We start from the raw sequence: 14,894 nt of genomic DNA, 5'->3' as shown, positions 1-14,894 counted from the left end.
AAAAAATGTGTTGTCAATGCTAATCTCTATGCCAATGCTTAGAACCCTACTCGGGACGGTTTTGTGGTGGGTTTGCAGGACCGTAGGCTGGGAGGGTGGTGTCTCAGGTCACTTTCCTTTATGATGTAAAGAGCGATTGCACAGGCAAGCAAAAGATGATGGAATAAAACAGGTGCCACTGCTGATCTTCAAAGAACCAAGAGCAGGAATTGAGGAGACAGAGGACCTTCCTCCAGAGCCCGCAGAGCAACAAAGCCTTCCATTGAGCTGGCACCCTAAGAGTGGGTGACATGTTGGGCTACTAATCGCAGAAGAGACGTTCCACTGCGGTGAAGATTTACAGCCTCAGTCACCAGAAGACCCAAAACAAACAACCATTTTGATGTGAATGAAGGGGGTCCGAAGGGAGGCCCAAAGCCCATCTGTAGACAATTGGACATCCCCTCACAGAAAGGTCACAAGGAAGGGACCAGTCAGCCACGGTGCAGTATAGCACTAACGAAACATACAACATTCCTCCAGTTCTTTAATGCTTTGTCCCCACCACTATCATGACCCCAGTTCTACCTTACTGTACAGAGCATGTACACTAGTACAGAGAAGCGCTCTTAGGATCAATAATGGGAGTAGCTATATCATGAAGGTAGGGGAAGGTGGGGGGATAATGGGATTGGTATATAACCCTCCCGCCTCCCAGGGGGATGAACAACGGAAACGTGGGTGAAGGGAGGCAGCAGGCACAAGGATCAATCTAGAACCCCTCCCAGGGGGACAAATAATGGCAAAGTGGGTGAGGGGTGACTTAGGACGAGTAAGATATGGAAAAAATCTATAACTTATCAAGGGTTCATGAGAGAGGGTGGGCAGGGAAAGGGGTGAAGAAAGGAGGAGCTGATATCAGAGAATGCTTTGAAAATGATGACGACGGCAAATGTGCTTGACACATTGGGAGGAATGTGTGAATTGTGATAAGAGATGTAAGAGCCCCCAATAAAATATTACACCAAATAAAAGTACTTTATAAATTATCAAGGGTTCACAAGGTTGGGAGGGTGGAGAGTGAGGGGAAAAGAGAGGAGCTGATACCAAGGGCTCAAATAGAAAGGAAACATGGACATGATGATGGTGACATATGTACAAATGTGCTTGACACAATCGATGTTTGGATTGTTATAAGAGCTGTAAGAGGCCCCAATAAAATGATTTATTTAAATAAACAACAAAAAAGGAAAACTCGTAACATGAATAAAAAACAGAGTATTAATCTAGCAATAAAGGTATGATATAAATCTAACAATAAATATGGAAAGAAAAAAAAAAGATTTACAGCCTCAGAAACCTACCAGAGTTGGTTCTATTCTGCTATAAGGCCCGTGTGGGTTGGAATCAGGTTGATGGCAATGACTTGTTATCATTGAGTTGAGCTTCCTCGACTGTGAGAGTCATTTTCTGTTTATGAGAACCCTCCAGTGCTGTATTTCTGTTAGAGCAGCACGCATAGCTAAGACCCAGCTTTCACGCACTCTGTGCACTGAAAGCTCCTTGGCATTTGGTCATAAAGAGATGGAAGGAAGGCAAGTAAGATGTTCGTGCATTAAAATCCAGTGAGCTCACAGAGGGGATTGTGGGGACATGGGGAGCTTACAGTAATGAGTACAAGAATAAAGAAAAGGTTATAGAATTGATTGTGGTGGTGAGTGTATAATTCTTTTTAATAGACTTAATTATATGGTAATAAAACAGCTTTAAAAATCCAGTGTGTTCATCACAGGGTTCATCATGTCCCAAACTTTTGTTTTACTTTTGGAAACTAGTTTCTCAGAGATAATATGTACTCCCTAATTCCGCAGAGGATGTACAATCCTTAATTCCATTTGCATTTTTACCTGGGACTATTATAATATCACATTTGTGCTGACCACTCACAGTTGAAGAAGAAGCTTTTACTGTTGTTGCTGTTCTTTATTGATTGTTTAAAAGAATATCTAAAAATTTTCACAAATTGAGAAAATTTGGCAGGCATACTGTGCAACTGTAATGTATAGTTGCTATAAAGCCATTTTTCAAATAGGCAATGGAAAAAGAATGGCAGCCCTAAAAAATAAGTAGCAGTTGTAAATAGGAACCATTACGTTTGCAGCGGAAAATGGATGAAGCACATGAAAAGACAACTCAGAGAGGAAAGACAAAAGCTTAATGAAAACCTGGGGAAAAAAGACCTTGCAAAACGTGTCTTCTAATGAAATACTCAAATAAACACAAACAAACATGAGGACAATGTTGTTTTTCATTTATGAAACAGGCAAGACTTTCCTCCTCATAATGTTCACCCGTTTGTCCTCCTCTTGTGGAAGAGGACTCTCTGTGGCTGAGCAACCTACCTTCTTCATCAGAGGGTTACGGAATTGCCACCTGGAAGCCTCACCTTCCTCCAGTCACCTCCTATGCATGTGGAAGGGCCCGTGATCCAGGCCTGATCTACCACGGTTCTGTCTGAGTTCATAGTGATTTGGCCAAGAAAGGGGTTAGAGGATGACTCACTTGGGGCCTATTATATTTACAACATTTTATAAGACTATAAAATGTATAATTAGAGTATCTCCACCTGATTCAACCTATACAAACAAACAAACAAACAAACTCGCAGCATAGTGACCCGAGAGCACAGAGCAGAACTGCTCCTTGGGGTTTCCAATTTACAGGAACAGGAAGTTTCCTCTTTCTCTCTCGGACAGCTGGTGAGTCTGAACAGTGGACCTTTCAGTTAGTAGACCCACTTGCAACCCACTAAGTTCCAAGGCTCCTGACTGAACGTATAGACACTGAAGAAAAAAAATTATGGCCGCCCTCTTCCCTTCCTTTAGAACAGGAATTGTATAAATCAGTAAACCAAACCGTGAGCTGCCATCGCCTATCTTCCCCACCACGTGGAGAAAACTCACCTGAAAACAAAGAAAGCAAAACGGAGAAGAGACACAACCCTACAGATCTTACTCCAGAAGTTGGATCCAGCCCTGCATGGAACCCGGTCAACCGTACAACATCATCACTGCCACCTGACATTCCTTTGTGGCCCAGGTGACTTTGAAAGAACTTTCTCTCATAAACAACCCAAGGAATTCTGACTAATACAAAAGAAATGACAGGTATTGCTAGCTCGCTCTGACATACATGCAGGCACTCCTCCTCCTCCCACCCTGGACCCAGAATGAAAGAGCAACACCAAACAAGGCTGCCTGTAAGTGACCTTGCTTAGGAGGTCTTGCTCTAGCAGTGGACATCTTGGCACCAGAAAGAAGCATGCACCCAATGTAGTTTATGTTCCACAATGATCCCTGGACAGTTTCGCACAACTGAGAGAAATTAGGCTTGTAGAGCACAGATTGTTGCAAACTTACGTCAGTTCCTTGACATATTTTGCTTCTTATTGGCCTCTGCTAGGACACAACCATGACCTCCTCTTAACTCACATCGGAACCATTTAAGGCATTTCATCTCCACAATCAGCAGCCGTGGAGTAGCTGTTAAGACTTCAAACATGTCGGGTAAATCTGCTGCAAAAGAACTCTTTTAAAAAGAGTTGAAAAGCAAAGATGACATTTGGGGACTAAGGTGCATCTGATAGAGCCCAAGAAGGTCAGGCTCACAGAGGCTGAAAGGACGACAAAGGCCTTCCATCAGACCCAACGGGGAGAATGCTCTGCGTTCTCTTGGAACAGGCAGCCGGGAAACTGGGAAAATCATGTTCTGTTCGTTAAAGGCACCCACGAGCGGTAGTTTTTTGACAGCATCAGGCGACCAATAAGGGCTCTCCGTTTAAAAAGGGCAATGGAAGCATGACTTTGTGATTTGCCACCGGTTTCCGTTTATATCATGACTTGGCTGAATGTTTGCAGGCCCACAGATCAGAAAAACGAAGTCAAGTTTTAAGGTATGGTGTGTGTACGTGTGTGTGCACTCGCCTGCGTAGTATTTGAGAAATGACCCAGTGTGCCCGCTGACAAATAATGGAAGTGTGAATTTCAAGAAATTCATTATCTCTTTAAAGAGAATTGCCTAAATATCAGGGCACTAATGTCACAAACTATCCGTCAAAGTTGTAACTGTAAATTCCATTATACATAAAAACTGTAAACGAAAGGAGAATTGAACAGGGTGTCAAGAGGCTGGGTCCTGTCTTGGTTGACTGCGTGAAAACCATTTACATTCAGGGTAGTGTTAGATGATTCAGTACCTACAGAACCAGGAACTTGAACTGCGTTATCAGAAGGCTCCATTTTAGCCCAAGAGGTCTACAATGATAGATTCGCTAAAATGGTAGAACTACCTGTTTAATGTGAGTAAAAATAGAACAGTCCTAACTTTTTATAAACTTAGGGGGCTTATCAGTCTGGATCTACTTTTTTTAACCAATTCCCTAAATAAATAAACAGGGTGCCTTACAAGTTGTACCACAGGTGAATTTGATGCCCATGAATATTTGAGGGAAAAGCTACTGCTGTTGCCAAAATGAAGACAGAGCAGCATCTAAATGACTCGTTAGTGAACAGTTTTAGCAACAAAGCAGGGCATGTAAATTAAGCCAGTAGGTGCCACCGTCACTTCGGGGCTTCTGAGCTTACAAGGGGTGAACACTGAAGTAAGGGTTTTTTTTCAGGCTATGACTTCAAAGAATAAAAACCCACAAATGAAATGTTATTCACATTTTTCAGTTTGAGTCAGAGCCAGCTGTCAGTTACTGGCTGACGGACCTGATGCAAACTACCTCCCATTCCTTATCAGTGGGCTCAATTCCGCATTGGTTATAAACAAGGACTGGGACATAAAATACTGGGCAGGTTGTAAAGTACCACACTCGTTTTTATTTCTTATTATATTAAAAGTAACCGCAGATCATTACTCAAAGATTGGAAGCAAAATCTCTAATATAAACAAACTCTAAGTTGAAGTACCAATGGAGTTATAGTTTTAGAAGGAACTGATGTATGAGAAACAGGACAAGGTGATAAATCAGAGCATAATTACCCTCTTTATAAATAGATTATTTGCTTGGCAGAAAGACTTAGAAACTGTGTTAGTTAAAAGAGGGGCTAGGACACTCCTTACATCATTGTACGATCTCATTCTTGGCATCAGAGTAAATATAGCTTCCAAAGGTGAGAGTCACACTCTCCTCACTCGTTCCAAGAATCCGCATAGACACCGCGATCTGGCTTTATCTCACACGCTATCGAATGTCTGAACGGCCGGTGTATTTCAGTTTTACATTATGGGAGCTCTAAAATTATCTAAGCATACAATCTACTGGCCAAACGTGAGGGGAGAAGAATTAGAAGGAAAATTAGAAATATGTCCAAAGGAAGGAAAGATAAATTCGAGGTAACTGTGGAGGGTAAGATGGTCATAGTTCAGTAAGCGTCGTGAGAGCACCTTACTGTAAATCGTGCAGAAAGCCAAGTTTGGGGAATCAGCTGTTGCTGTTGTTAGGAGTCATTGGTTGGTCCTGGCTCATGCGCCCCGCCCCACCATAACAGAATCGTCCCACAGCGTTTTCAAGGCTGTGAGCTTCTGGAAGCAGATCAGGAGGTCCGTCTTCTGAGACCCCTGCCTGGGTGTGAGCTGGCAGGTCTTTGGCACTTATTTATTCAGCCTTCCCACAGGCCTGCTACATAATGCCACATCACTTATGAGCAGTCGGTCATCTTATGTTTTGTGTTTGTTCCTCAATTTAAAAGGTTTACAATACTTAAATTTTATAAACATTATTATGTGAGAGAATAAGTAAAATACTCTTGGTAACCACTATTCCTAATTTAAAAGCAAATAAAATGGCTTATGGTCTTCATTTTTCTAAATCTTTGTGACTTGGGAGAAATTTTAGGTATTAAATGTATCCATAAATGTAGGAATATTTTCTTCCTATAAGACGTGTCAGTGGTGTTTCCAAACCATAGCCTTGAGCCAATTCTGGCAAATAGCGACCTTAGGCAGTGTGGTAGTTCTGTACTCTGATGTCAACTCGCGACTATTAAGAATGAAGGTGTAGAGTTTAGCCTGTCAATCAGGTCGCAGTTTGATGACCTCATTTGGAGGCGCCAAGGAGATAAAATAGCTCAATGGATGCCAGAAACACTCTCTGCTACACATTCCTGTTGACAAAACACATGGAGCTACGCTGATAGAACCAGAGCCCTGGAGCTGGAGGAACCACTTGGAGACCCACGTCAGCGCTGAGATGCTTCCACCACTGGATAAACAAGACTTTCTACCCACTGGCCTGTGATCTTCCTGCATTCATCGTCATTGCATGTGTCTGTGAGTCTAAAGAGGAATTTATAGACTGGTATTGGACATATGGTCTAATATCGGACTTAGGGACTTGATCTGAACTGGGTTTGGATGTTTTCTCAGTATACAATTGCTCTTTTATATATAAAGCTCTTTCTTACACACGAGTCTCACTGGATTTGCTTCTCTAGTCTACCTGGACTGCTAACACAGGCAGTACTTCCAAGTCTGTAAATCTTAGCAGTAACAGATAGCCTCCCTCATTGTTCTCTAACGAAACGGCTGGTAGGCTTGAATTGCCAATCTTACAGTTAGCTGTCCAACACCTCATCCACAGTGCCACCAGAAAATTAACAGACTTGGGGAATAACGCTAAGGAACTTAATTGTTGCATTTTGCATTGGCCTATACAACTTTAAAACAATAAAACTAATTATTATAATCACATAGCATAAAATGTTTGCATGTGTTGATATAAAAATAAACCTTAATTTTGTTCTTTTAAATAAATATTCCATTAATTATAGATCAACATTTTTCAAGGTGTTAATGATATATTAAATCCACGAGACACTCAAAATAGATGGTTCTCAACCTGTGGGTTGCAACCCCTTTGGGAGTCGAGCGACCCTTTCACAGGGGCCGCCGATTCATCACAGTAGCAAAGTTACAGTTAGGAAGTAGCCATGAAACTAATTTTATGGTTGGGGGGTCACCACAACATGAGGGACTGCATTAAAGGGTCAGGGCATTGGGAAGGTTGTGAATCACTGCTCTAAATAAGGCCTCATATTCAAATACTTGGGGGAAAAATAATATTCAATCCTGGGCAGAAACCCCACAATATTTAGTATTACATTGGTGATTCTAAGAAGTGGAAGTCTTGGGGAAGGACAAGGAAAACTTGTCTAACTATTTAATAAGCTCAGCATTTCTCTTCTTCCCCCTCCCTTAATAATACTTGTGACCTAAAAGAATTGGACATCTTGGTCAAAACCTAGGGAAATCTTGCAAATCACCTCTTTACTCCATTACAAAGCTGTTGTGCTCTCAAAAGTATGCGTTTTAAACAACTAAGTGAACAGAGATACATCTATAGGTCAGATAAAAATGGAAAGCTTGCCAAAAGTAGGATTTCAATACTACTTTTTGGAACTTAAGGATTATGCTTAATGAAATACTTAAAGTTCTTTTATTGATCAGGTGTTTATATTTTTAACATCTCCAGAGCATCTTTTAGACCAAAGGGTTATGGTAAAAGCTTTTCCGTTAAAGAACTGAAAGCTTTTTACAGGAAAGCCAGAGTAAACAAAGTATACTTTGAGTGCTATGCTTGAAAAACCATATAAATGCTAGCTTCTTTTCCTCAAGTATGATGCCCAAGACATTCTTCTTCTTTTTAAAACAGAAGCCATGGAAAGCTGTCAATCTTGGGCAGCACGGTGCTGTCCTCCCTCAGGGCTCAGCAACGTCTATGACTTCCAGGGACAACACAGTAACACGCTTAAAAACTGTGTGAGTACCTCAACTCCTTATTACATCATACTTCCTTAGTGCTGGCTCTATGATATTCCATAGTAGTCAAATGATACGTGGCAGGGCTCTAGTGAAATAACGAAAAAAACCAAAAAACCAAAACCCACCAAAAAACCGAGCTCACTGCCACCTCAGAGGAGCCTATGGGGGAGAAAGGAACTGCTCTACAGGGGTTCTCGTTTTGCTCCTATAGAGCAGCTGGTGGGCTCGAACTAGCAACCTTGTCATTAGCAGGTCAGTGCTTAATCCACTGCACTACTAGGGCTCTGGGACTCTGAAGATATTTCTATGGTGGGTAACTTTTTAAAAGCCATGCTTCACAAAACAAAAGCTACGAAGGAAATTCTGATAAGAACTTAAGAGTCTGATCAGAACTAATCAGCGAGCACTTTTCTTAAAAAACAAGTAAAATGGTTATTCTAATAATTTTCTAAATCATTACATACAGTATTATATAAACTTTTATTTTATATTTTAACCAAAGCCTTCTCTTTTAAAAGCTGTAACTGACTCAGTGGCTTAATTCTGTACTTCCTATTAACTAGTAAGAAACATTAACATATAAAACCAGTACATTTTAAGATTACGCCAGTGTAATCCAATTATATAGTTAAATAGGAAGCAAATGTTATGCTATTATTCTGATAGGATCTCACACATCTACAGTTACGGATTGTAGGACTGTATATAATAGTCATATAGGAATCATTTGTTCTCAGTTATTTTCTTTAAAATATCTGGGTGACGTACGAGATTCTTTTTATAGTGAACATTCTCTAATTCTCTGGCCTTATGAGTACAGATGAGCTAGAGTACAATTTAGGATTCCCCACGATGTTCACAACTTGAACATATTATATATATAGATAAGATATATAAAACAGATAAGCACTACATGGAACTTAAAAAACAAATGATTTTGAAAGAGTCTCAACAGACAATTCCAATAACTTAATAACATAAGTTTCATATTATTCAAAAGTACAGGCAGATTACATTATTCAAAGTATGTTGGAGCCTTTCCATCAAGTTACGGGGTACCACAGGAAAAGAAGAGCAGAGGTCTTGGTATCAGAGCAAGGCTGGCGCATGGCACAACTCCAGGGCACTCTTCACAATGTGTCCAACGTACATGGTGCCTCTGGAGACCTAGACTCCCTGTCTCTGACACTTAGTCACGGTGCCTGCCATTTACTTCCTTGTGACATTCTGAAAATCATGTCATCTCTCGATGGATCACAACACTTTGATCCCATTGAGCAAGGGGTCACCGCTGACCAACTCTATAGCCGTGAAGGACAACATTCTTTAAATTTCTCATCAACAACATGAGGATAATACTAAGAATGTATATCATGGTCTACCTAAAAGAGTGTGTCTCAAAGCTGCAGGGTAATTATGAGGAAAACATGTTTGTTGAATTTCCTTTTGGAAACCAAACATTTAGCCGCCCCCTCAAAGGTTATGCATTCCCGTTGCAACAAACGTTTATTGCATGTCTTCTTTGTATATGCCAGCCGGTGTTCTGGGCATGAAGGCCATAAAGTGAACCAGAGATCTAAGCTCCTGGCTCTCACATGTTAGGTTATAGGTTATAGCTCCGCAGAGAAGCAATAACAAAATATTCAAGAGATGACAAGTAGGAACAACGAACGAAGCAAAGCGGCAGGCGGGACTAGAGACTGTTGGGGTGCGTATGTGTGGTGTGGGGGGCTGCCCCTTTTAGATGGGTCAGTCTGGACAGGCTGCTCTGAGGCAGTGACATTTGAGCAAAGACCGATATGGAGGCAGGGAGGCAACCTTGTGAAAATATCTGTGGAATGTGTTTTGGGGACAGGAACAGGCCAGTGAGGAGTGTACTAGCTTGTTCTTCCGGGAAAGCAAGGAGGCAGTGTGGCTGAAGGAGGGGCAGCACAAGGAAAATGATGACTGAAGATGGGAGCGGAGGGAGCCCGGGGGGATATGGACCATGGCAGGCCACGACAGGGTGAGATGGGAACTGAACAGAGAGTTCCGATTAGAATAGTGATGGTAAGGCGATTCGCATTTTAAAAATGCCCCACTGTGTAGAGCATGCACTTGGGCTGTGTGGGAACAGACCATGTGGGGGGTACTATCAGAAATCAAGTAACTTCCATATTGATTCAGAGATTTATTCTAAGACATTGGAAGATGTCTTTTCTTTAAGCCCAGGTTAAATTCACAAAGAAACAAGCTTTAGGAAGCAGAGGGCACTGTGTAAGTGACAGACAGTTATCCAAACTTGCTCCACTTGATTTCTGATTCCGGTGAATCAGCAACTGTAGACAATGTCGTTTGGCATAAATTTATGTCAACAGACTCAAAACCAGGCACTGCTTTGAAACACACATCAAAACACTATTATGGATATGACAATAGTATTGTGTTAAAGATGTTCTACAGTGTATCTGGAAGTGCTTCTTTAACGTTTTTTCAGGTATGGGAAGGCACACAATATACAATATACGAAACATTTGACTATCTGACAGTAGATACCAACCATACATACCTGCATGCTCCGGCTTAAATTCGAATTAAAGACAGATGTAGGAATGGAACCCAATAGTAATCCAGGGACTTACTGTATCTATGAGGCTTCAAATAGCTTGTGTGAAAAAAAAAAATCCCCCGTTATCTTTTAACTCCATTTGCCTGTGAACTTTCTGAAGCCCCCGAGAAATACAGTGTTCACACAACATCCAAATCGACCGCTGTATTTCACTGAACACATTGTGGGTGTCAAAGTGACACGTGACTGCACACGCCATCCTTTTCTGAGAAGACTCCTTAAACAGGCGCCCGTGGTGAACAGCACGGACACAAAGGCGCTCACCTATGAATGGGATGGAAGCCAAGGAGTCGCTGGGTGGGCTGCTGGCTGAGGCCTTCCGTTCCTCCATCCGTTTGATGTGCACCTCTCGGCGGGCGTCGTTGGGCAGCCAGCAGGTGGTGTCCGACCCGGTGTCTTGGTCATTGACTGCCAAGATGTACGACTGATGTCTTAAGGGCTGTGGTGTTTGGCGACCAGATGGAGGTTTTTCCCTTAGGACAACAGTTTCTTTATTATCTAAAACACTCGACTGCGGGATTTCAGCCTCTGGTAAATTTAAATCTTGGTTCCTTCGCACGACAGATAATTCAAAATCTGAAGAGCCAGAGGTTTCACTTGTCAGAGGGAGCAGCTTAGCTGAGGCCCCAGACAGGGAGGGGGGCTTCGCCGTCTCCACTGGGTGATCTGGGGTGCTTTCCGTCCTTAACAAGGTCTGCTGATTTAATAGACTGTTTTGATGCAGGTGATTTACCGGTCTTTGGTCTTTGATAGAAACAAACGAGTTGGAGCTGAATGATGGTTTGGGGACAAAAGAGGAAGGTGCTTTCAGAGAATTGCTCCGAACTTTCACAAGAGGCGACTTGTCTTGTGCAACACCTCGGGGCAGTGGCATTCCACAAGAAGTTTGGAAATTTCTGCTGGACTGCAGTGCTTTGAGATCCGGTGGGATTTTTTTTAACTGAGATGCGGAGCCCATTCCCCGGCCACCTATGCGCCGGCTGTCGGAATGAACCATACTGGGAGCCACGGTGAAACTTGAACCTCGGAAGGATTTATGGATTTCTTGTTGCCGGGGTCTTTCACAAATGCCCCGTCTGTCATCCTGTTCGGTAAACCCACTCCATTTGTAGGTCTGTTTTCGCTCTCCATTGGAATCAGGGGTTTGACTTCCAGAATGGACGTTCTCCCCAGCTTCACCCTGTCCGTCAATATAGTCCCACGAACGAGTCCTATGGGTACTAAAGCTAACAGGTGGCGACGTCAGTGCGCCTTGAGATGCGCTTCGAGGACAGCACTTCATCAGCACAGCATCCTCCAGTCTCTCCTGGGACACACTGCGCTGCCGGACCTGAACAGGCTGGGGCCCTCGGTCGTGAGAGGTGCTCCTCCGTCGTACCTGCAGAGCCATGCGATGGGGGACCACCTGGTTATAATCTGCCGTGCTCTGGGAGGCAGCTCTCAGACTGTCTAATCTCTCTTGAATGGTCCGACAACCAATGTGCAATCGCCTGTTGTCAATATACTCTTTGTAGGTTTTATAGTTTTTCCAGTCTATGTGCTGATGGGAATTTGGAGAGTAGTGGTTAACGGGCACAGGAGGAACCTCCGCCAGTTGAGGTCTATTGCCTGAGATGCCTTCTGAGTGCCCACTGTAATTTCCAGATTTCAGTAAAATTCCGGAAGGCTCCAGTGACCTAGAGCCTGCGGTGGGAAGGATCAGGTGAGCGGCGGGAACTGAGGATGATGATGATGGTGATGTAGTTCGGGACAGTGGCTTTAAAGAGGTGTGTTCATTGATGCCATACCTCACTTCTTCAGTTCTATGTGAAGGGGCAGTGTGGTTGTTTCTAGTGGATAACACATCTACAACCTTCTCAGAAGGCACAAGGACGGTCCTCACACTCTCATTGCAAACACACACCGCTGTGTTCGACTTGGCAACCTCTGTGGGGGATGGAGGCACTGGTATTTCCATTCTATAGGCCCGGCCGGGTTGCGTCAGTACTGGGGTACTGGTTTGCTGTTTGTTCAACGAAGAGTCTGGAGGGGATATTTCAACGGGTTGTGCCATGGCTGGAGAGGCTGGTGTTAACCAGGTGTAGCAGATGGGTGGAGGCTCAGGAATATTGCGGGCATTGCCACTGAAGGCTACGTTGCCTTTCAGGTAGGCATCTTGAGAATAAGCCTGTGTGGGAAGGGAAAGAAGATGTTACTTTAAGATTCTGCAAAAGAAAAGACAAATGTCCACAACAGTCCTGTTTGACTTTCCAACGCCCTCCCTTGTTCCTGAAGGAAGTGAATGACAGTGTGCATGCAAGCACAACACAAAGGTAGTGCCACCGTTTTGGAAAAGAGCTAGTCTCCCAGAAAGCAAACACGGTAAACTCTGCAGTCAATGTAAATTAAAACTGTCTGGTTTCTCAAAAGACCTAAGACCTGTCAGAATTGTTCCCAAACGATTAGGTAGCGCCATGCTGCTTCTAAAATTCTCTCCATTCAAGCTTTATGAGATAACAAGGGGCTCTTCAGCAGTCGACGGGTTAAATGGCTGCCTAATATATCCCAGAGAAGGCGAGAAGATCAAACATCTCAGTCAAACACATTTTGACTGTAAGCCCTACAACCATCATAGGTGAACTATAATTTATTGGACGGTGTCTTCTCAAATACTACTGAGCCCCTAAAAACAATCCATTTTGATGAATGAAGCAATTCAACAGGCATGCTTAATATTTCATATTTCAAGTAAGAGAAGAACAGACATACATACGCAATTAAGCATAGATAAGATAAAAAACAAGGACTACAGCTTTTTGTGTGCAACTTATATTTTTTCATAGTAAGCTAATGCAAATTACATTGCTTTAATTTATTCGATCTCCCTTAGCTATGATAAGGAAACATTTCTCAATTGCTAACAGGCATGCATGCAGGCATCAGCTATTTCTGAAATTATCTAGCCGGACTTTGAAAAATTGTAACAAAAAACTGAATTTAAATGGAGACGCCACAATACGGAGCTAATCAATGCAACAGAGGTGAGGCAGTTGGGTGTGGTGTCATGTTACATACCCTCCCCGAATCAAAACCAGCTTTAATTCAAGACTCCCCCCTCGTCCGGTCTTTGCATGAGACAGCTTGCAAAGCTCCAGTGCAGCCACAAACTGAACAGCATGGTACAAGGCAAAGCAAGTGTGCAAGATACTTTGAAAAATGCTGATGCCAAGAAATATGAGGCTTTAAAACAGCGAGCAGAGGAAACCAAACAGGAAAAGGTGAAAGGAAACCATATATCAAACACAAACACATTCTGCAAATTAGTAAGGTTAACATCATGAAGGGATCGCTCTAAGCAAACTGAGGGTTTTTAATACGTTGCCATATTGCAAATTTCTACAAAACAGGGCTTAAAGAGGCAAGGCAATGGCTCCTGTGCGCTTCTTACCAGTGCTGTGGCATCCTTTGTAAACTGTAGCTAGCAGAAAATAGGAAAACACAGTAGAAGCTGCTTACTGATACAAACACAGAATCATGGCATACTGGTGCTGGAAACAGCACGCTAACAGCACACTACACTGGTTTCTCTGGAAGGTACCAAGAGAGGCGAAGGGCAGTGATGCATGAAGAATCACTTCGGCATCCTTCTGAGCATCTTTCCCTCAAGATTTTCTCGACTTCTCACTTCATTTGTCTACCGCTCTTGAGAGCAAAATGCACTTGGTGACGTGCATCTCTAACAGCTATTTCCTTCCAAATGCACGGCTGTCTGGTAACGTGCTACCAAGCTCTCCTTCCGCCAGAGCAGCACTGATGCCTCTCAGGTCTCCTGAGTGTCTCCCATGTCGGCTTCCAGCTGACGAAACGCACGCTCTATCATGCATTTAAAATCGTACAACCTCCTCCCCCCCTGTAAATCAGAGCATAACCACAAGCTGTCAGCTGACTGCAGCTGCCTGTACACTTATGATTCGGCAAGAAGAAAGATTGCTTTATTAAACAGGTTTCACTCCAAAAAAACCAGGAGCTTCCGATAAGGTACCTTTTGTATGGTTTTATTAGCTTATGAGAATAACTGCTGAATAGATATAAAAGATTACTTCTAAAGCAATTCTTGCTAACTTACAACCAATATCATAGGAAATATGGACTTGCACATATGGACAAACAACTCAGGGAGACGAATGAAGCTAAGAATGCATATGCAGGTCAAAATATTCTTAAGGCATGGAATAGTCAACCAACGTGTACATTTTGGTTATGTGGATTAACATCACAAGTGTATCTTTGTCATGCTGATTATATCCAGACCAATAATTATGTGTAACATGAAAATTGTCTGGAGAAGTGAACCAAATGTTACAGTAAGTGCTTCCCACAGCATGCTTTGTGCAAGTTTATTCTGTGGGGGGTGGGGGATTCTTTTGATTAATGTAAGAAATCAGGTGGCAGGTTTCTACATTTCTCAAAGCCTCTACTGTATCACACACGCACGTACACA

The 14,894-nt window shown here is 42.7% G+C and overlaps 1 protein-coding gene across 1 annotated transcript in view; it reads right to left on the bottom strand.

The window, feature by feature from the left end:
- Positions 1 to 14,894, bottom strand: part of ARHGAP21 (Rho GTPase activating protein 21) — a 166,344-nt gene that overhangs the window by 31,744 nt on the left and 119,706 nt on the right. Inside the window, exon 8 of the mRNA XM_045283521.1 lies at positions 10,679 to 12,581. Coding sequence (XP_045139456.1) covers positions 10,679 to 12,581 — 1,903 coding nt within the window. The remainder of the gene's footprint in view (positions 1 to 10,678; positions 12,582 to 14,894) is intronic.

The sequence above is a fragment of the Echinops telfairi genome, unplaced genomic scaffold (genome assembly GCF_000313985.2).
Source record: "Echinops telfairi isolate 266 unplaced genomic scaffold, ASM31398v2 ScPeMD7_7461;HRSCAF=8499, whole genome shotgun sequence".
Classification (NCBI taxonomy): domain Eukaryota; kingdom Metazoa; phylum Chordata; class Mammalia; order Afrosoricida; family Tenrecidae; genus Echinops; species Echinops telfairi.
This window is presented reverse-complemented; position numbering and strand designations above follow the sequence as displayed.